This window comes from Hordeum vulgare, chromosome 5H, assembly GCF_904849725.1.
Source record: "Hordeum vulgare subsp. vulgare chromosome 5H, MorexV3_pseudomolecules_assembly, whole genome shotgun sequence".
Classification (NCBI taxonomy): Eukaryota; Viridiplantae; Streptophyta; class Magnoliopsida; order Poales; family Poaceae; genus Hordeum; species Hordeum vulgare.
Window position 1 is genome coordinate 488,884,773 of NC_058522.1, and position 21,833 is coordinate 488,906,605.

The 21,833-nt window shown below is 45.4% G+C and overlaps 3 protein-coding genes across 3 annotated transcripts; all 3 read right to left on the reverse strand.

Moving 5' to 3' along the window:
* Positions 1–6,109: 6,109 nt before the first annotated feature.
* LOC123399792 (peroxidase 55-like) lies at positions 6,110–8,718 on the reverse strand. The gene is made up of 3 exons (XM_045094175.1): positions 7,774–8,718; positions 7,008–7,199; positions 6,110–6,884 (listed from the first exon to the last, which is right to left on the reverse strand). The coding sequence occupies exons 1-3, from the start codon at positions 8,005–8,007 to the stop codon at positions 6,318–6,320; spliced, it is 993 nt and encodes a 330-aa protein (XP_044950110.1). The 5' UTR covers positions 8,008–8,718; the 3' UTR covers positions 6,110–6,317.
* A 102-nt stretch (positions 8,719–8,820) lies between these two features.
* Positions 8,821–11,549, reverse strand: LOC123399793 (transmembrane emp24 domain-containing protein p24beta2-like). Its single transcript, XM_045094176.1, has 5 exons — positions 11,444–11,549; positions 10,377–10,593; positions 9,999–10,185; positions 9,803–9,910; positions 8,821–9,283 (listed from the first exon to the last, which is right to left on the reverse strand). Exons 2-5 carry the CDS (start codon positions 10,587–10,589, stop codon positions 9,150–9,152), a joined length of 642 nt encoding a protein of 213 aa, XP_044950111.1. The 5' UTR covers positions 10,590–10,593; positions 11,444–11,549; the 3' UTR covers positions 8,821–9,149.
* Positions 11,550–19,370: 7,821 nt separating this feature from the next.
* Positions 19,371–21,651, reverse strand: LOC123399794 (60S ribosomal protein L7a-2-like). Its single transcript, XM_045094177.1, has 7 exons — positions 21,570–21,651; positions 21,371–21,421; positions 21,070–21,271; positions 20,180–20,349; positions 19,943–20,071; positions 19,763–19,855; positions 19,371–19,672 (listed from the first exon to the last, which is right to left on the reverse strand). The coding sequence occupies exons 1-7, from the start codon at positions 21,570–21,572 to the stop codon at positions 19,541–19,543; spliced, it is 780 nt and encodes a 259-aa protein (XP_044950112.1). The 5' UTR covers positions 21,573–21,651; the 3' UTR covers positions 19,371–19,540.
* Positions 21,652–21,833: the final 182 nt, after the last annotated feature.

Below are 21,833 nucleotides of genomic sequence, written 5' to 3' on the forward strand. Positions count from 1 at the left end.
TGTTGCAATGTCACCATTTGATGTGAAGCCTTATGCACCTTGGATTATGAGATTCATCAGAACAAGGTCTTCAATTCACTATTACGCAGGCTTTCAGAATTACTTTAGATTTTTGCCTCCGATTGAAATCATCAAAAAGAAATTTTCAACGGTTGCAGGAAAAGGCAAAGATGTTGTTGATTAAGGCACTCGTCCATTGCATGGCCAATTTCAATAAGCTGCATCCTACTCCACCACTAACGACAATGCCTCACAAGACTCTGCTGCACAGGCCTCACGACAAAATCCTCAAGCTATTGTCCCTCGTGTAATGACTCATCGCAAACTTCTGTTAAGTCTTCATCAAAAAGTCGATCGTGATCACAAGTGGGTCAAGCGTCAATTTGGTGCAATTCTTCAAAATGTGACTATGACCCGGAACTCTGACGAAAAATCACTATTATGCTCATGAAATCTTCGACCGCACCTCGGCCATTCTATCTCATCTCAAGACACCTAAAGAACTCGATGAGATGGAATTTCAACAGAACTTTGACTGGTCATATCCACCAAAGAAGAAATTATAGAAGGTTCAAGTTCATAATCTTGTTGCAAGCTCATATTATTCATCGCACAAGACGGATGAAGCTTAGGACCTTAACGACACTGTTGTCGTCCCTACACCAACAAATGACCCCAACAACAACACTGGCGCTCCTACACCACCTTCAAGATGATATTCTTCAGGGGTGTTAGTCATCAATGTTCATCCCTTTGCGTTACTTGATGACAAAGGAGAGGAAATTTGCGTTAATCTTCAAGTGGGTCTTTATATATGGGATGTTTTTGTTTAAGTTACAACTCTCGCTCTTCTAAGATGTTTGTTTGAATGAGTTGTAAACTTAATTCCGATGGTGGTCTCACTCTTTTGAACTGCTTTTTGCATGCTTATTCCTCAAGTTCAGTGATGCATGCATACTGAAATTCATCAGACACCATTTTTCATCATGCATTTCAAATTCTTCATATTATATGTCAAATGCATGAATGGAATACAAGCTAAAGGGGAGGATCTCCAAGATTCTAACCTACCATGTGCATTTGCAGTCCAAAGAAAATTCCTCAAATATGCACATCTTCGGGGGGTTCCTCTATATCTCTTGCGATCAAATATCTCAAACTCCGTACCTACACTCCATATGTTTATCCCTATTGAAAACTTAACCTATTTGTCATCAATCACCAAAAGGGGGAGATTGTAAGTGCATCTAGTGCCCCACGGTGATTTTGGTATATTGAAGACCTATAGGTTAAGCGATTAATGTATTTATGAGTGTACACAGGTCCTATAAGTCCCTGTGGAGTTTGGTTATCATACGGAAGTCGACCCCCAAAAATGAATGTCTTCAACTGAAGACTTTGGTGCTTTTCTTGAATACTTTAAAAATGGAGAAATTGGTGTGGCCTAGAAGATATTGATGCGAGGACTCTGAAGCGTGAACACTTTTGTTTTCATAGTTTCTTTTCCTCTTTTTGAGTCATAGGAAACAACGTACTGTTATAGGGGGTTGAGGTAAAACTAAGGAACATTTCCAACTCATGCTTAACTCAAAGCCTACACATACCCAATACTTCGAGTGAAGCCTTTAGAAATCTCTTACAGTGCAGTCAAATTCTTTAGTGACAGAGATAAAGTTCTTTTGGTCTCTGAGGAAATTGGTTTGACTCAGGATTTAGGATGTTGCCAGTGCGAATTGCCTACCATAGGAATATGATAGCCCTGAGGACATTGAGAGTTCAAATCCCGGCCGTTGTTGTGCTTAGCGCCAGCTGTCCAAAAGGATCTTATCCTTATAATGGTCATATCATTAGGGGAATTTATGTCATATCATGTCGGGTTGCACCCTGGCTATAAATAGCCACCCCTCACAACCACTAGTTGGTTGGTTGCTCCGAGAGAGAAATTGACAAGTGTCATTTGAGAGCAACCATCCTCCGAGGACTTTGAGTGAAAATCACGAGTGAGGAAAAACCCACAACCCCAACACCTAAAACTCAAAGTGATTGAGCATCACTAAAGAGATTGCTCCTGTGTGGAACTGATGTTTGTTACCTTTGAAGACCGTGTATCTTCAGACGATTAGGTGTCATGATCTAGAGCATCTAAGAGGAAATTGTGGATTGTCGGATGGCCGAGTTTGTGAAGGTTTGGAAGTCCATCTTGAAGACTTACCGCAAGTGATTGGGCGAGGTCTGTGTGACCTTAGCTGAAGGAAAATACGGTAAGGGTTGTGTGCCTTTGGTCTAAATATCAAGTCGGTCCAAACTAGACGTACGACTGTCATAACAGTTGGAACTCGTAGACCAAATCATTTTCTTCACCGAGCTACTAGATCTATTTTCTCAACCCTTTTCATTTCCTCATTTATGTGTTGATGAAATCGGTCCTTATTGTCTCAAGACTTTGACTAAAGACTTCCTCAATTTCCTCAATCCAAATTCTTCAGTCACCTTGTTCTTCATCTACTTATCCTGCATTTCACGCTACTTGTACTTTGTGTATGCTTCAAATTCATCATGATGACTTTGCTACTGCCATGTTACACATGCACTTGAGTACCTTATCCGCTGCTAGTATTTCGTCACTTAGCAAATTCCTCAATGAGTAATTCCACGGTGACGAATTTGTAAAAATCGCCTCTTCACCCCCATCTAGTCGATATAACGCACTTTCAAAGACTTCATGTAGAGGACCTACACTTTTGTAGGTCACCATTGGTAAAGTGTATACTACCAAACCTTGACAAAGATCCAGCTTGCTTCCTTTGTAGACATAGATAGCACAGTTTTTTTTTTTTTGCTGAATTTGGTTCACTTTCGAGCAAGCGAACGTATGTAATGCATCTTCTATATAACATGCTTCCAATTTTCTAAGTTTGATCTGCTTCCGAAATCCGTGATTTATCCCGACTTACTACTGCTTAATATGCACCGGTTATATAGTATAAACATGACAGTGTAAGGGGCGCCTCCCACCTAGTACCGCCCAGCTGCCCCTCATGTGGTGCCAAAGGGTGATGCCTCAACTCCTAGTATATTACTATTCTGGATTGGTTATCTTTATTGGTTTGGCTAACCGATCACCAATGTAGTGTAGATTGTTGTTTATGTGAATGTGTCCTTGATGTGGCATTGTAATGTATGTTTGTACGCCGTATGCACATGGAGCAAAACTGTTAGGGCGTGTTTGGTTCACATCTCTGTTTGAGGGCACTTTGCATACTTGTCCCAGTTGGGCCTGGTTGGGCAAACGCAGGCTAAAAACCAACATATGCATGTTGTTTGGTTGCCTGCATTAGGATTTCTCCATGAGGGAAACTAGTCAGCATGTTGTTTGGTTGCATGCGTCATTGTTGTTAAACAAGCAACACGTTGTTCGGTTGCAAACGGCTAAATATGTGATCACCACTTCTCACAAACGGTGATCTTACCACACACACTGAACATTGTTTTGTCCTAGCTAGAAAACAAATGGCAGTTTATCCTAGCTACTAGCAAATGACAGTACAAGTTATTAAGAGCCAACATGGATGAATAAGGATAGTTCAATGATGCTAACTAAGGTGCTTCCTCTTCCTCGCTTCTGCTGCTGCCTCTTTCTTCTTCTTCCTCTTGTTCTTCTGCTTAGGATCCTCGTGTGACCTATGTTATCCCACATTGCCTGAGGCCACTCTAACCTTTTGTTCTTCCACGCTTCATTGTCGTACGCCTCCACACCATGGCCGAAGCAGATCACCCCATCAGGAGTCACATCTTCCTCCTCCGACACAAATTCATCAACTCCCCATTGCAGGATACAGTTGTTAATGATGCAACATGCAAGAAAAAGCTTCACCTGGGTAGGGTAAGGGTGGAATGGATTCTAATCCAGGATCTTAAACCTATTCTTCAGAGCTCCAAAGGCGCTCTCAACAGTCACTCTAAGGTTGGAGTGTCTGAGGTTGACCAGTTCCCGAGGAGTCCTAGGATAGTTCCTACCATCAAACTCGTTCAGGTGGTACCTGGTTTTCCTAAAGGGTGGAAGAACACCTGGCCGACATGCATAGCCAACATCTCCAAGGTAGAGCTTACCATCGGGGATGTTGATGCCATCATGACGACTCATGTTGTCACTCGAAATGTTAGCATCATGTGTTGAACCTTCCCATCCAGCAAGCACATATGTGAACTTCAGATCGAAGTCAACAGCAGCTAGCACGCTCTATCTGGTCAACTATCCAAATGGCTTCTAACTTGTGTCCACCCACTTTCGTTGCCAATGTTTTTGGCAGTTGGTTAAATGGGATAGATAATAAGTTTAGAACCGTTCTTTGAGTAGGAGCGCTTGTCGTTATATGGTCGCTTTGGCTGAGTAGAAATGACAAGGTTTTTAATGATCAAAATTTCTCTCGTTTGCAGGTTCTCTTCCGATGCACAGGTATTCTCCGTTCGTGGTCCACCTTACAACGGACGGAGTTTCAAGGCTTTTTTATGAAGGCTTGTGTGCGATTGGAAAAGGTGGCGAGGGATATTTTTATCCCACATGGGTGGCAGCTTGATCTTCGGATTGGGCCTCCATAGGCAACGATGATTTATATCTACATGATCGTATTACGTCTGTTACTGTTTTCACTTACCGTACTGTTGGTCTGTGGCTATGTGCATCTTAGTTATGCAGAGGCCGGGTGTAATGCTTAAACCTTTTAAGTAATAAAAGCCCTTTATAAAAAAAACGACAACTAGCACATTCTGTCTTGTGTAGTGCTTCCTCCCCCTATATGTTGCAGCTTGTGAACTCTGCACTTTGGCAGTGACATGAGTATCATCTATTGCTCCAATGCAATCCTGGAATGGCATTACAATATGCTATTACTCCACAGAAGGACAATAACAACATATCAAGGCATGAACTACATACTGTATAAATGCTCACCTTGAAGTATGGGTGCCATCTTGGGCTAGTGCGAATCTTGGTAGGAGTCCGCCGGTTGGCGACCTGATCATCTCTCCTCTAAGATCCCCAATAGCATACAACACTTGCTTGAAGTACCTGGAGATGATCTCTATTGATCTCCTGAAGGTGTTGTGTACAACCCTGAACCTCTGGTTATGACCAACAACATGGAGGAATAGGGCCACTTGTGCATCCACAGTGGTGTTGATGCTATCTTGTAGCAGCTCCCTTCTCCTAACGTCCGCACAAGTCTGTTGAAAGGAGCTCTTTTCATTCTAAGCATCCACATAGCCTCTGTGTCGTTGCAGTTGTAGATGTAGTTCAGATTGGCCATCCTCTCATGATCCCAGATTAACAACGGACCATACCGAATGAGAGGTTTCTCATTCCGACGAACAACTCTCTTATGGACCAACAGGACCTAAGACTGAACCACAGCTATCAGCGATGCTGCCTGAACTAGAAGCTTCGTCTGTTCATCCACAACCTAAGCCACATCCATGGTGCGGTCAGGGCAGGCGCTATCGCTCCTAAATGCTCCTATCGAACGACCTATCACATAACAGAGGAGGGGGAGGGGTAGCTTACCAGCTTCGGTGTCGGTGAAGACATGGCGGAGACGAGGATGGTCGGACGGTGTCGAGGAAGAAGGGGGAAGCAGATGCCGCTGCCGGGGAGTGGTGTTGCCGTTGCAGGTCAGATCTTAGTCACCGCCGCCGTCGAAGCCGCAGATCTGAGTTGCCACCGCCGTCGGTGTCAACAACAACAGAGGAGGGTTTGTCCGAAAGCTAGAGGTGAGTGAGTAAATGGGGTGGTGAGGATATATTTGGCGTCATCCCGCCTCGGTCGATTTTCCCATCCCACCATCTCCGCCCGCTTTCCCTACACCACGCCCTACGCCGCTTTTTCATTTTCCGCCCGACTAAGGCTGGCTCGCTGGAAACGGCCGATTCAACTGTTCCCAACGAGTCAGGCTCTGGAATGCTTAAGTTCCATGCAGATGCGAGCCAAACCGGCCTGTAGACAACCAAACGGTCATTTTCATCCCGCCAGGGCCTGATTGGGCTGTATGCAGCCAACCAAATGCGTCCTTAGTTTTGTTCGCCTGGGGTAACATTCACATAAAAGAGCTCTATCTTTGAGAACGAGGAACAAGATTCATTGGCTGAACCAATAGTGCTCATGACAATGAACAACATTGTAGACAGTTTTAGATCAGACTGTGTTTGCTACTTGCGTGCATTATATTTTTTTTTCTCTTTATCATGCATCAAGACCGTAAAACATTTCTCAATTACAGTACAAGCTAGTGTCACCTCGCCCTGCAGCCGGCCTCCTCCCCTTCCTACGTGTTGAATGCGGTGCAGTCTCGTCTGATCTCCCCGTCCCCGCCGCTCTTCACCCCTACCCTACCCAGCTTGACCATGGCCTCCTTGAACGCCTCGAAGAAGAGCGTCTGGTTCCCGGCGAACCCCTCCACGGCCGGCCGCGAGGCGGCGCCGTCGTGCAGCGCCTGGTCGGAGGCGAACAGCCCCAGGCCCGCGGCGAGGTTGGCGTAGTACTTGTTGTCGAAGACGGTGGGCGTGACGGGGTCCATGTCGACGGCGATGGTCGGGTCGACGTCCTGCGGGCACGCCGCCATCAGCTGCCGCGCGTACGACGGGCTGTACGACGGGTCCACCGCGCCGCGCCGGTAGAGCCGCCCCGCGAAGCGCGCGCAGTGGGAGAAGCCGACGGTGTGCGCGCCCGAGAGCGCGACCATGTCGCGCACGGCGAGGCCGTTGCCGTCGAACAGCGCGGCGATGGCGTCGGGCCGCATGTCCGGGCCCGGCAGCCTGCCCGCGACGTCGCCCGCCTTGGAGACGAGCCCGTCCAGCCGGCCGAGCTCCACCTTCCAGCTCGGGCCCGACGACTGCCATCGCCGCGCACCGGCACAGGGATCAGATCAGAGGCAGACACCGTCAGTGACACAACAGGAGGCGCGACGCAACGCGAAAGATGGCATGGTGGAAGCAGGGCGTGGCCGATGACTAACCATGGAGACGACGTCCCGGGCGGCGAGGGCGAGGACGTCGGCGCAGGAGACGACGCCGGGGCAGGCCTTCTCGACGGCGGCCTTGGCGCGGACGACGGTGTCGAAGCCGTCGCCGGCGAGGGACTGGTTGTCCGGCGCGTCTTTCTCGGCGTCGTTGCCGCTGGACGCGACCATCACCGACGCGTCACAGCCCTGCCCAACAAAACAAATCAGTCTCAAACTCTCGGGCGACGTGGACCACGTGGTCGGCCACGTCGGACGCGGCAAAGCAGCCGGGTGGACAGGGAGGTCGTGCGGTCACATGGCAGGGGCGACGGGCGCGCGCGCGCGTGCTCGCGGGAGCCGATCGACGCGCGCTCGCAGCCAGCTCTGTCCGATCTCCACCTAACCTCACTGAGAAAAGTAGTACTACTACTCGTCAAGCGCAAAATCCTCTCTGCTTTGCTGGGATAAGCAGATTATAATCAGCAAATTCCACAGTGATCTACGTGCTGTGCTCCAGAGTCCAGATGGGACCAATCAGTGCGTGGATAATGGGGTCACATCACATCACTAGTGCAGGCAGGACAAGCTGCTCGTGCCGCTGAGCTGGAAACTGCAAAAGCAGCTGGCTGCAAGTTGCAAGTGTTTGCAATCTGCAAATGCAATCCCCTCTAGGCTGTAGCAGTGATGAAATCATGGAACTTCCCAGGGAAAAAAAGAATCTGATTCCAGAGAGGGTTCAAAGGATCGATCTCAGCGGCGGGCGGGCGGGCGGGCGGGTCACCTGGACGAAGCAGTCGTGGAAGAAGAGGCGGAGGGTGGCGGGGACGGTGACGAAGGTCGCCCTGACCTTCCTGGCCACGGCCGACCGCACGATCGACTCCACGCGCGGGCACGTCGCGCGGTAGTGGTCCGGCGACAGCTTCGCCTCGCCGACGGCCGCCGCCGCCGCCGCCAACACCACCACCGCCGACACGGCGAGCAAGCAGAAGCAGCCGCCCCTTCCCCGCCGCTCCATGGCCCTGGCCCTGGAGCTCAGCCGCTCAAGGTGCGGTGCTTCCGCGTGCGTGTTGGAATCGAATTTTGGCTTCCCGTGGGGAGAAGGCAGCTATAGCTACAAGCCTCGCCTCACTGGTCACTCTCGCTACAAGTGAGTGACAGTGAGAGGCGGGCCAGGGGACAGCCAAGATGGGCCTATGTACCTATGTATACAGCCTTTCCTCTCTCTCTCTCTCTTTCGTCTTGATCCCGAATTATTTTTCAGACGATGATGATCATGATTGAGCTGAGGATAATGGAAGCTGCATCATCTGTAACACGATTTGCTGAAAGATATTATTCCCACATAGGTTTGCTCGTTAATTATGTGAACCATTTTTAAAAGGGCATATATTATGATCATGACACTGAAAAGGGGATGTGTGCCAAGTTGCCAATCATGTGGGACTTTTCAAATGCTCATCAGTTTGAGACGCTGTGGAACCAATCAAATCTAGGAGAGAAGAGGAATTTGTGGGTTAAGTGAGGCTGGGCTGCACATGGGTTCCGACTGTTTCGTCTCCTTGGATTTGGCATCGTCTGACGATCGGCATCTCTTGTATGTCCAGGCAATCAGAACAGGGAATCATAGCAGAATCACAAGATGATTGGATGGTTCAAACTAAGTTATCTCTTAACATTTGGAAACATGGGCTGTGATTGCAGCCTAGCAGGTCCGGGCTGGCAGTACAATCCTTCCAGTTCAATCCAGCTATTTTTGTTGTTCAGAGAGCTTGACAAGAAAAGGATCGCTACTTATTTACAAAAACAAAAAACAAAAAATCACTTCAACTTTCCCAAAACTTCAAATTAGGCGACCTTGTCGTTTGACCTTCATGTTTCGAACATTTTCATAATTGTGCCACGAAGCAGTTAGCACTTAGCACATACTAGTATGCAACCGTTGATGGATATCATAGCTAAACTGAAACTCACGAAGCAACCAGGATCACAGAAGGCGCTTTAATGCCGCCCCATACTGTGTCATCCAAATTACAAAATCCTAGAAGGAAAAAAAACTCATGAATATCTGAACAGGGTGTAGAACAACACCTGAAACCACACACTGTAGTAATGAAGTCCAGTCGGGTTGGTGAGTATGAGGAGAGGTAGAGGTAGAAATTAGACCCTAGATGCACCCAGCTTACGCTCGAAGAGGCGCCGCAGCAAGTAGACCTGCACAGCACTGGCTGCAATAAGGGCAGCTGATTCGAGGAGTGCCTTGTGAATCGCCCTCTTGCTCATGTTCTCGTTTACTGCATCACAATAAATGAGGGAAATATTGCGCCTTTAGCAACAATTCTTTTTTATGGTGATGTCAATTATGCAACAGAGGGTAAATAAAAATTCTGGCATGACAGCATAATGGAGTTAGACATTGGGGATAAAGACTCTGCAATGGAAGGACTCTGCTAAAAAAAATGATGTTCATACAAAATACCATGCCACGCATGCTCACAATCCTAATTAGTGGAGTACCCGGTAACCCCCAAAGTGCAAAACTGGCGTTCTTTTCAAGTTGGTAAATGATATTGACTCTATCTGAAGATGCTTGTGTTGGCACCTTCAGATAAGATGAACAAATAGCAGGCTGGAGCACCTAACATTGCTAAAATTAGTTTTCATTAAGCAACAGGAGAATCGCACATTAGCCAATGGTTACAGGTTACAGCTTCAGACGAGATAAAAGAGAAAGAGGAAAACAAGAGCGCCTTAGAATATTGGAGTACAATGCACTAGTACTTACAAGAGACAATGTGAGAGGAGAAACTTACATATTGCTTGGCGGTCCGTTTGGGCAGTTAGCCAATGCTGTTCAAACTGAATGTTGTACAGATCTTCATCCAACTTTCTCATTTGTTCAAACAAAGGACCAAAATGCTCTGCACCATTTTTTGAGAAGAACGGAATCAGTGGCATGTTGCTTGTCAGAAGAGTAACACGCACACACAGAAGAGAGAGAATGTTTACCATCTTTGGCATGCTGGTCAAAATACGAAAAATGACCAACATGCACATCGAAGTCCACAGTTTCATGATACGGGGACTTATTGGTGAAGCAGAAACGGTGGACACCTCTCTTTTGAACCATGAATTCGAACTTATCACTAACCTTCGCACGAGAATCATGGAGTTGATTGCCATTAGGGTCTTTCACCTGAAATAAATCATGACTGAATCAGCTTCAGTAGATGTGACTTACACTGAATCATCTTAGTAAAAATAAGTACACAGATAAACTACAAAACGATGATAGTTAGCTAATCATCGTTCCCTGCCAACAAGAAGCACATATTTCACCATGCTAAAGTTAATGGAGTAATGCACAGATGGAGAAGAAGACCATACCACGAGATCGACACCATCCTCGCTATAGTGCCACGGGGTGTCTGCCTTGATCACAACAAATGACACATGAACTGTGTCCCCTTCATAATCAATATTGTGAGAGAAGCACTCTCCCCTGTCCATCACAAACCGAATGGCCACGGCATGGCGCAAGAATGGCACGAGGCATAGGACCAAGAAGTAACCCAATCTCAAACCCCTCCCGTCCATCATTTAACTGCAAGACACAGAAGTAATCAAGTTAGACCCTGTCCAGCTAGGACTGAAGCATTATCGAATGACTGCATTGTAACTACATGATGCCATTCATGACAGTCACACTGATGCTTCTCAACTAAAACCTGTGACGGTCAAGGCCACCGACTCGAAGGACAACATATAGCATCTGCTTATCAAATTCACACTGATCCATGACATCAAATTCACACGAGTGCATGGCCGCCGTTCAAGATTACACTAGTGCACTGGCTACTCTGAGTGCCTCAGCAGGACAGTTTACCATGAACGAATCACAGACCCTAAAAGTTAAAGGAGGGAATCTCACATCAGCTTCCTGCGACTGCTTCATTCACAGGGTAGCCGGAAAGGCACAGCTGCACAATTTATACATCACTACGAAAACACGGAGCAACCGCAAAATTTCTACATCGCTGGAAAATACAGGGCAGGAGCACGATGCGCATACAGAGAGCTGAGCATTCCCGCTAGATCTATGACAGCGCTCCCAGAAAAGAGAACAAAATCAAATCAAATCAGCGCGTGCTCTCCCTAACCAATCAATTGGGGCAGCGAAATGAGAAGCCAATACACGGAAGGCGCGCGCGCCACGGCACGCAAACAGCCACGGATCGGGGCGCGGATTACCCCCGAGAAACCCCACGAATCTAGCGAGAGAGAGAGAGGGCTGTTTCCCCCCAGAAACAAATCGAACTGCCAACGCGAGCTGTCCCGGGCGGCTGATCGATCGATCGATGGGTTCAGAGGAAGGGGGAGGGGGTCGATCCGGGGTGGCGGCGGCGAAATCGGTCGAAGCGCGCGTGTTGGGAGATTGGACGGATCGGGCTGACCTTGGGCGAAGGCGGTTCCGGGGAATCTCCGGCGGGGGTGCGGAGGAGGAGCTCGCTTCGGTGGAGACAAGAGCGCAACTGCGCAAGGCACGAGAGGTTTGCCCTTTTCGTTGGGTTTACGTTTTTTTCTTTTTAACTTCCAAAGAAATTTTCTTTGGGTTTACGTGACTTGTTCGTCTGGGCATTTTTCTGGACCTTTGGATGATCCCGGGGGCCCGTATAGAGATTATCTTCTTTTTAGTGCATAGAGATTATGAAATCCCCTATTTATCGTTCTATATGCGGCAAAAAAAATGAGGGGAAGACTGATTTGCTTTATTGATCAATAATGAGGTTTACAGGTATAAGATGAGTATCAAAAGGTTGCAGGAATCAAATATGGCGTCCCTTCCCTAGGTGCGGCAAATAGTCGGGCAAACCCACAGGACTGGGTGCGAAGGATTCTATTGGCCTAGCTCATTTAGCGCTTCAGTCACCCCAACTTTGGTAACCTTCTACAGGCCGGTCTTTTCCGGTTTTCAGAAACTTCTAGAAGGTTGTTGAACCAGTGTCTTTTTCGCTTTCTACTTTTCTTTTATTATTTTTGTTTTTTTTTTTACTTTTTGTTTCTGTTTCCAAAAAATCTTCTACATTTTCAAAAAATATTCATCAAATACGCAAAGTTTTCTTAAATTTCAACATAAGTTCTTGATTTTAAAAAATGCTCCAAATTTCAAAACTTTATCATTTTTAAACTTCATTCATAAATACAAAAAATGATCAGGATTTTCAAAAATTGTTCTTCAAATACGATAAAAATGTTCTGGATTTTCGAAATATGTTCTGGATTTCCAAAAAATGTTTACGGTTTCCAAAAAATGTTCTAGATTTTCAAAAAAATTGTTCTTAAAACTCGAAAAATGGTTGCCAATTATTCTCCATTTAAAATTTTGTTCTTGATTTAGAAATGTTTAAAAAATTGTTTAGGCTTCCAAATTTGTTTATGCATTTTCAATATTGTTCTCATTTTTAAAATTTGCTTTCAAGATTCAAAAGATGTTCATGCTTTAAAAATAATTCACGCTTTCAAATTTGTTCTCTATTTTAAAAAATGTTCAAAATTGTTTGCGCTTCCAAATTTGTTTGGGGCTTCTCAAAATCGTTCTCCGTTTAAAATTCTATTCTCAAGATTCAAAAAAAATCCGGGCTTTAAAAAATTGGTTGCATTTCCAAATTTGTTAAGGATTTTATAAAATTATTCTCGGTTTCAAAATTTGTTCTCAAAATTCAAATAATGTTAGTGCTTTAAAAATTTGTCCGCGCTTTTAAATTTGTTCGGGGCTTTTCAAAATTGTTTTCTTTTCTAAAACTTTGTTGTAAAGATTCAAAAAAAATCACGCTTTAAAAAATTGTTCGCGCTTTCACATTTGTTCACGATTTATCAAATTGTTCTTAGTTTCAAAAACAATTCTCAAAATTCAAAAATGTTTGTGCTCTAAAAATTTGTTTACGCTTTCAAATTTGTTCGGGTTTTTTCAAAATTATTCTCCTTTTTTGATTGTTCTCGAGATTCAAAAAAAAATTCATGCTTTAAAAAATTGTTTGTGCTTCCAAATTTATTCACAAATTTTCAGAAATGTATTTCAACTTCGAAAATTGTTTTTGCTTCATATACAAAAAGAAAAGGATAAATGAAATAAGAAAAGAACGGAAAAAAGGAAATAAACAGAAAAAGAGAAAAGTAACACAAAAAAAGGAAATATTTTTCCTTTTTTGTTTAATTCCTTTTTTATTAAATTAAAAAAACTTGTTTAAAAAAATATTCTTCAAATTCGGAAAATGTTTTGCTTCATATACGAAAGTAAAAGGAAAAGAGAAAGAAAAACGAATTAAAAAGAAAAAAAGAAAGGAAATAAGCACAAAGGAAAAACAGAAACATAATTGTAAGTTGCAGCTCTTCCCTGTTGCAACGTGCAGCAGGTCGGAGTATCTCTCTCTACACGAGTTTGAATGTTATTCATTTCGTCCTGGCAGTAATTTATGCGAAAGCAATTTGAAAACCGAGCATCGAATCAAACTTGGAAACCGAGCATTTCCCAAAAACAATAATAGAAAATCAAGACATTAATATGATTAATTAGTCGCATAATTAATTAGGTCCGTTTATGTTACGGGTTTTTTCACGTCAAATTAATTTGAAAACCAAACAATAATGTAATTAATTAGCTAGGAAGTTAATTAGGCATGCAGTTAATTAGTTCCTTTAAATTGGTATTTCGTTGTAGTGGTGTAATCTATGTATATACCTAATCTGTAGCAATACTAAAGAAAATAGGTATTTTTGATCTGTCGTGCTATTTGCAACGAAAGAGTGATGTTTTTAGTAATCAACCTGCTCTTTAATTTTAAGTCAAATTTTCACTTTTGTAGAAAACCATTTGATGTTTTTGGTAATCAACCAGCAACTCAATTTTGAGTCAGATTTTTGGTTTTGAAGTAAGCCCCCTAGTAGTTTGGTTAATCAACACGTAGTACAAATCAAATTTTTTTTACTTAAATGTTAACACTCACACGTGTGGCACTTATCAACATGGCGCAACCGTAGTCGATGTTGTTCGATTCATTTGCACGAACATTGAAGCAGTTGTCATCTGGGTCGAAAGCCATGTAAGCACACAACGTCGTGTGGACGTTATCATTTAGTGTCACATGCGTGGGCGCTTCTCGACCGATCGAACACACTGCGCTTCCCAGAACGTGTGGATGGAACTGCTCTTCGCCCATATGATGCTCGCACGGGTAACGATAGATGACAACTATAGTTGTGCATATGTGGTAGCAAGTTAATCATACATGGCAACTATGTTTATCATACATGATAACTAAGGGTTTGACCACACGTAGCAACTACTTAATCACACATGACGATTATATTTACCATATATGACAGCTATGATTTGACCACATATAGCAACTACAATTAGTTTCACATGAAAACTATAAGCAAATTAGACATGGCAACTAAAATTAATTACACATGGCAACTAAAGTTGATGAGGGTCGTGTGGGTCGTCGTAAATACATATATGAAATAATTGTAATAATATCCAAGGTAGTCATGTCCCCATCAAGTTCTTATAAAGTTCATTGATCGTCTCCTTGAGTTCGGCCGATCATCTACCTTAACGCCCATCGAATTCATCAAGGCTTTGATCATGTTCTTCTTGTGTCGCATGCTCGCCCTCATATGAAAAAAAAAATGGTGTTTTTATCTCCATCCAACAACCATTCTATGTGTGATCTGTGCCGCCACAGGAGTTCTTCTCTGTGATAGATCTCAATCGGCCGGTCATCAAGTTCCGCTCTGAATGGTTCGGCCCAGTCCTGGCTGGGTCATTCCGCGTCTCTTCTAGTTTCCTTTTCAGTATCTTCATTTCCCTTCTTACTGATCCAAATGTCTTCCTATCCCAGCGCACCAGTGTGATAGCTTGGCTTATTAGAGATGATAGACTACTCATATCAATAAGGAATTCCTTCTTTTCCGGGAGCCATTCGAACAGAACTCCCAGGTTAAGTGGGTTTGTCCGGGGCGTTACAACCAGGCTATTAGATAGATTCAGAAGTTTATGTCTCAAGTCCTATGCTCTCTCGCCTGCCACAGATTCAGACCATGAGGCCTCAATAGTGTCTTTTAGGTTGTCATGCGCTTCCCAGGCCACTTCGCCTCAATAGTGTCTTTTAGGTTGTCATGCGCTTCCGAGGCCACTTCACATCTGAATATGTTACTTCCACCTCATTTCGGATCATCCCCCTGTTCAACTCCAGGTGGATTGCGCCATGATCCGAAATGGCCGCGGTAAGATGAGTTAAACTAGCGGAGGGAAACAAAGAGCATGAATCCGTAGATCCCGGAGCTCGGTCAAGTCTAACTCTGGTGAAAGTACCCCCTGCCACTTTCTTTTTGAATGTCCAGAAACGACCCTTGAACCCAATATCCATCAACATGCAAGTATCAACCACGTCGCGGAAACCTTGGATTTGGGCATTGCTACATTGTCCAATTCCCTCTTGTTCATGTGGGTGTAACACCTCATTAAAATCTCCTATACATAGCCAAGGAAGTGAGCTTGATCCCACTATGTTTTTATCGTACTCCATGTATGGTGTCTGAGGTGAGTTTGGGCTTCACCATAAACCATTGTAATTCTCCAAGGATCAAAACCCAACTCCCTAACACCACAGTCCAGATGGTAATCACAATAGCCCAAAATCTCAATATCTATTTCATTATTCGAGAACAAACCAATTCCTCCACTTCTACCAGAGCTCCTTACAACATAAAATTTATCGTAACCAACAGAACTAGCCAAGTTTTGTACCCTTACTTTATCAACTTCCGTTTCAACTATACAAAGCAAGGTAGGGGGAAACTTATTTGCTATCTTACAAAGTTTGCGAATTGTCGATGCATTGCCCACTCCCCGACAATTCCAGCTAATAATACTCATTGATTCGGCGGCGCTCCTCGAAGGAGACCACCGATATAACTTTTTTTGCCTTGCCTTGCCTTCCTGCCACCACATCTGGCAGCTCCAACTCCTTCTTCGGCCTCTTGTTTGACTTCTTGGGTGACACGTAGACCGAGGGCATCGCAGATGTGCCCAAAGGTGTTTTCTCAGCTAGGGCTAAGATGTCCTCCCCCACAACTTCAACCGTGGATGCACCCTGGATGCTAGTAGCTACTGCTAAAGTATTTTCCACTGAGTTTCTTTTGTTGTTGGCTCTATTCGCCGGCGCGAAAAACTCATTTTCAGACTCCACACTCCCATCCCGTATGTCACCGGGTTCCTCTCCATGCAGATCATGGTATGTGCTTCCAGCTGGGTCCCCTCCTCTATTAGTCGTGGCCCGACCTCTGCCTCTTGCACCACCACCACCATGCCCACCCCGAACCCCCCCCCCCCCCCGAAAGAAGTATCTCCCCGCATTAGACTCTGAGTAAGGAACCCCTCTGAAATTGGCAATCATCCAACGTCCCCACTTCTTGTCAGTCTCCTTCCAAATTCTATTGCCACATTCGTCAAAACAATGCCCCATGATTCCACATATCTTACGGAAGAAAGGGATTTTCTCATATTTAAATATTAACATCTTTCTCCCCTCCCCTTCCAGTGTGAGAGAAGCAAATCTTGTCAATGGCTTAGCAGTAAGGACTCTAACCCTGACTCTGACGTAATCCCCTTCATAGAAAAGATTAGGGCGAAGCTGAACCTCCCTGACCTTCCCAATTCTGTGAGCTAGTTCACATGGACGGAGCCAGCATTCATGCATAGGGGGGCAAGTTTGTTCATGGAGGGGGCAAAGTTCATGTGAAGTAAAAAAATTGTTAGGGGGGTCAAGCCCCGCCTAAATTCGTCCCTGCTAGTTCATCCACCACCTCGGGATGCCGGTACAGGTCAGGGACTTTGTGGATTTGTGCCCATACGTACATGCCATCAAGAGCATACTCCTCAAGATCAGTCCTCGCATCATAATCTTCTATGACCACTCCATAGTTACGAAAAATCCAAGGGCCTCCATGGATCACTTTCTTCCAATCCCCCAAGCAAAACATCTCGAATATGAATTTGTTCGACCCCGCCTCTCTGAACTTGGGCATTTGTGCGAAACCCCACACAAACTTCATCGTGTCAAAGAAGGATGATGAACTCAAGGGTCGATCAGTGTTAACCCTAGCGATCGGCAACCATGGGACCTCCTCCCAGAATTGTTGGGCCTGCTCCTTTTCGAAAACCACATCCTCCAGTTCTTCATCCAAAAGCTCCATGTTCTTCAACATCTCCTCAAGATCCTCCTCGTCCTTCCATCCCGATCGCGATGATGATCCCGCCTCCACCGCCATCACGACTTGTCGATAGGTCACCGAGGCTTACCTTGCCGTAATTGGCAGCGATGGCTTGATCAATCTCCCCTGGTTCGGAGATCCTCCCGTCGGCACATGAGATCGCCCGCGGAGGTAAAGTAAACCCTAAACGAGAGGGTAAAAAGTACGATAGATAATGAGAAGTGAGATCTAAAAATGACATGAAGGAATTAGCTCCCGGCAATTGTGGGATGCCATAAAGGAATTATAAATCCCGAGGATTGTGGGGTTGTTGCATGACAAAGCAAGAGGTTACACTATGAATTGGGCCATATGTGGCAAATTTCGTGTCGTGTGTCTCGCAATTCCCTTAAGCAAATGTGATAAATCCTAGCATGTTCATTTTTTGCGGGGATTTGTCATGCTTGCTAAAAAGAATCTCCATGCTCGTGACATGTAATTTGTGAGAAAGAAGTTCAATTTGCCTTGCTTAAAAATCTGACATCGGATTAGCATTTTCATATGTTATTGGTTGCGGAGTATCTTGTTAAGATATGGAAGGAATTCAACACACGGGATTATGGGGCTGCCATGCAACGAGGACGTTCGCCATCATGTAAGTGCATAAATAAATAAGATGTTCGATCAAAAAATACTAAAGCCCCCCGCAAAAAATGTATATGCATTTGAAGGCATAATAATAATTAACGGAGCTAAACCCGACAGATCTAGGGTAAAGGGTCATTTATTATCAACATAGAGAGGAGAGGTGTCAAATTTAAGATCAGCTTTACGTAGTTTATGCATACTTCCTCCATCACAGTTTAAAAGACGTGCTTGGAAATTGTTTGGAACCTAAGTGATTATTGATTGGCTATGAGATGGACTGAAAATAGCATTCAACTACGCATGCATATAGAAATAATACAACCGAGTATTAATTAGCTGCTAAAAGTAAAGACAATGCACACTAAACCTTACCTATTGTGAAAATGCACGTAAATTTAACCGTGCTTTCTAAACTGTAAAGGAGGAAGTAGACTTTTTCTAAAGTATTTCAATAAAACATTCAATACTACCTCTATTATCATAAGCCATAAACACTCTTTGTGGTGGTTATGTTCCTTGTGGGTACTTGGACAATCTGAAGACCGCTCAGTAGTATCTTGAAAATGATTCCCACTTAGCATCTCGAAAACACTTATAGTGGTAGTGTTAAGGAGGTGTTTGTTTCGGGCAAAAAGCTCTGTTACCTATTTACGGTGGAAACCGTTACGCATGTTCGGTACATGTACGCCGTAATCCAATGCCTCCGTAAACCGTTCCAGGCTTGCTGTCGATCGATACCATCCACGACCCCCTGTAAACTGTTGCTCCTCCTCGACCGGTGCCGCCGCTTCCCCGATCCCCTTCGAGCCCTCTTCTGCCTCCCCTCAATACTCTCTTCCTCGACTAGCGCCATCGGATCTACGCCGCTTCCCCGATCCCCTTCGAGCCCTCTTCTGCCTCCCCTCAATACTCTCTTCCTCGACTAGCGCCATCGGATCTGCGCCATGGCAGCCACTGGGCACAAGCCTGCATCGCATCTAGGGCTCCTCTGCTAGTCTGCCCTCCCATAGTTCTCAAAAGAAGCCAGCGCAGCCATGGTCGATCCACCTCTGCGTGTCTCCGATGGTCGTGATGGTCGTCAAGGAACCGCTCTGCGTGTCTCCGATGGTCGTCAAGGAACCGCTCTGCGTGTCTCCGATGGTCGTCAAGGAACCGACACGCCTTCTCCTCCTCTTTGGTCCTAAATATATTCCCTTTGCGTTAACATTACGACTCATCAAAACAAACACCTCCTAAATATTTTGGATATTACGTTATGGACTACAAATGAATGAAAAAACCCCCACTAAAACGAGCAATAGCAAAAGAATCAGTGATCATCGATTTCACATGTTTATGCCAGATTGCGTTCCTGAAACAATTTCACATCACAATTTTCATGCAATTTTAATTAAATTCACAAACAGACTGAGCTGGTCGTCATTACAGTTTAACAAAAATTCAGCTAAGTTCGGAAGACATCACACACAACAAATATTGAACCGAAACAGGACATAAAACTATATAGAATCCAAACATGGGTAAACCTCATCTGATCTTTGCATAAGTCTGGCGAACGGAACAGAGAATCAGGAAACCACAATACGATTCCACAGTGCTGCTAAAGGGAAACTACATGGCATATGCTCTGACATATAAATCTAGGCTTAGTTCATCCTCTGCGCAGCCTCCTTGGCGATGAGCCTTTCCCTGGCCTTGGTCTTCGCCTGCGACTTGGAGCCCATGACACCACCACCCCACTTCTTCCTGACCTCATCGAACTTGTCATTGAAGTTCGCCTGCAAAATAGTGGACATTGCAGATGTTAAGAGTGGTACAAAGAAGTGGACTGCATATCAATCATAGCAAGGGCTATATGAGCAACATACCTTGATAGCCTCCAAGATCTTGCTGAACTCAAGCTTGTCCTCGTTCTTCACAGTGGTGAGGCACAGAACGGAGGCGGTCTTCTTGTGAACGATCTGCACATTGGACAAGGTGATAATTTGTTTCTATTACTGTTAAAGATTCCATAGGTGATGAAGAGGAGGCAGCGGGAGAAAATATACCGATCCAAGGCGTGATTTTCCCTTAACAATGCAGTATGGGACCTCCATCTTCCTGCATAGGGCTGGGAGCCACACAACCAGCTCAATTGGGTCAACATCATGAGCGATGACAACCAGCTGAGCCTTGCTCTGCAGCAACAATACAAGGGTTAATCACAAGAATGATTATTGTAGCCACAGAAAGAAACTATGAATAAGGATTAATTTGGTCAAACTATGAGTAACTCATATCAGTACCTGCTCAATAAGGTAAGTGACATGGTTAAGACCATACTTCACAACAATTGGCTTCTTGGCCTCAACGGTTTTCCCCTCAGCCTCAGCCTGGGCCCTCTTCAGAAGCCTCTCCTTCTTAGCCGCCTTGTCCTCAGGGCGGTACTTGAGAAGCATCTTGAACAGGTTGGTGGCTGTAACAAGCAATTCATATCAGAGATTTGTAACAGAGTTTTTGCAGAAACTAAACTGATGCAGTACACAGAGAATTCAACATAAACCAGTCAACTATTTATTGGCTGCTTTTCTTCCCAAGATTACAGAATAATTAATAAGCTAGAAAGCAAACACGTTGCAACATAAAGGAATAGCAATATAGAAGGTGTAACTTCAGATACAAGCATAGCAAGGACCCAGCAGCCACGTAGTCACCTAACTACAATGGTTCTTCCTACTGCTGGCATCCTTAGAAGTGAAAGCTACTGCTAACCATTCTATTACTTCGTACTGTCATGGCATGCCAATATATAGCAGGTACTCCCTCCGTACCTAAATATAAGTCTTTTAAGATATTTCACTAGGTGTCTACATCCGAAGCAAAATAAATGAATCTATACTTTATAGTATGTCTATATACATCCGTATGTGGTCCATTAGTGAAACTCCTAGAAAGACTTACATTTAGGAACGGAGGGAGTATGTAGGAGAACAGCAAGCATTGCCCTAATCATGAAAGAACAGAGATCCCAATGTATCCTAAGAGCAGGAATCTTTAAAACACATCCACCAACTCTTTCCATCATCTTGACCAACTTAATACTCGCTCACTTAGCTATTGCATACCCACAAGTGAAAATAACACTTGCAGCCGATCAAATAAACGACTTCAGGCATTGTGGATTACGTGTGCATACCGAGGTTCTTGTCGAGGGTGCGGGTGAACTGGTGGAGCGCCGGGGGCACCTTGAGGCGCTGCTTGAGGATGCGGCGCTGGCGCTGGATGCGCACGACCTTGGGCCACTTGACGAACCGGTGGAGGTCCTTCTTGGGCGGCAGCGCCCCGCCGATGCCGAACTGCTTCGGCCTCTTCTCGAACAGCGGGTTCACCACCTTGTCCTGCAAGCCAGACACCAACCCAACCCAGTCAGATCACACGCGCCGCGTCCAGGAACACCGCACAGATCGCAAGCAGGAGCAGAGGGCTGGGAGCAGTACCGCCGCCTTCTTCTTCGCCGGCACCGGCGCCTTGCCGCCTCGCTTCGGGGCCTGCAAGATTCGCGATCCACGCACACTTTAGAACGAGATTCAAACAGCAAAAACAGCGGAAAAGACGGAGCGCGCAGGATCCGTCCGGGAGGACGAAGCGCAGAGGAACGGCGTGGGGCGCGCTGCCGCTACGGCGGAGGAGACGTACCATTTCGCCGGCGGCGGGGGGGAGCTTGGGGTTCCGAACGGGAGGCGACGCTGGGGGAGGGGGTGGAGGGGGGAGGCGGCCGACTGGCGCTTCGGTGCGGGGAGGAAGTTTTATAAAGGCGACGTCTGGGATACGTGGACGATTTACGAGCGTCCGATGCGGGGTGTGCGGCGGGGTCGTGCGGCCTCCGCCGTCCAGTGCCAGGATTAGGGTTTAGGGGGGTCGCTCTTGGGCCGAAGGGACAGTGGGAGGAATAACTGGGCC

Bases quoted from the DNA above. Each gene is read 5' to 3' on its own strand.
- LOC123399792 (XM_045094175.1), bottom strand. From the start codon at position 8,007: ATGGAGCGGCGGGGAAGGGGCGGCTGCTTCTGCTTGCTCGCCGTGTCG. The intron at 7,200-7,773 runs GTGACCCGCCCG...TTTGTTGGGCAG, and splicing joins TCCACGACTGCTTCGTCCAG to GGCTGTGACGCGTCGGTGAT. The intron at 6,885-7,007 runs GTTAGTCATCGG...CGGCGATGGCAG, and splicing joins CCCGGGACGTCGTCTCCATG to TCGTCGGGCCCGAGCTGGAA.
- LOC123399793 (XM_045094176.1), bottom strand. From the start codon at position 10,589: ATGATGGACGGGAGGGGTTTGAGATTGGGTTACTTCTTGGTCCTATGC. The intron at 9,911-9,998 runs GTAAACATTCTC...AAAATGGTGCAG, and splicing joins TGACCAGCATGCCAAAGATG to AGCATTTTGGTCCTTTGTTT. The intron at 9,284-9,802 runs GTAAGTTTCTCC...ATTGTGATGCAG, and splicing joins AACGGACCGCCAAGCAATAT to TAAACGAGAACATGAGCAAG.
- LOC123399794 (XM_045094177.1), bottom strand. The intron at 20,350-21,069 runs GTATGCACACGT...TGCTTGTTACAG, and splicing joins CACCCTCGACAAGAACCTCG to CCACCAACCTGTTCAAGATG. The intron at 19,856-19,942 runs GTATATTTTCTC...TCCAATGTGCAG, and splicing joins GAAAATCACGCCTTGGATCG to ATCGTTCACAAGAAGACCGC.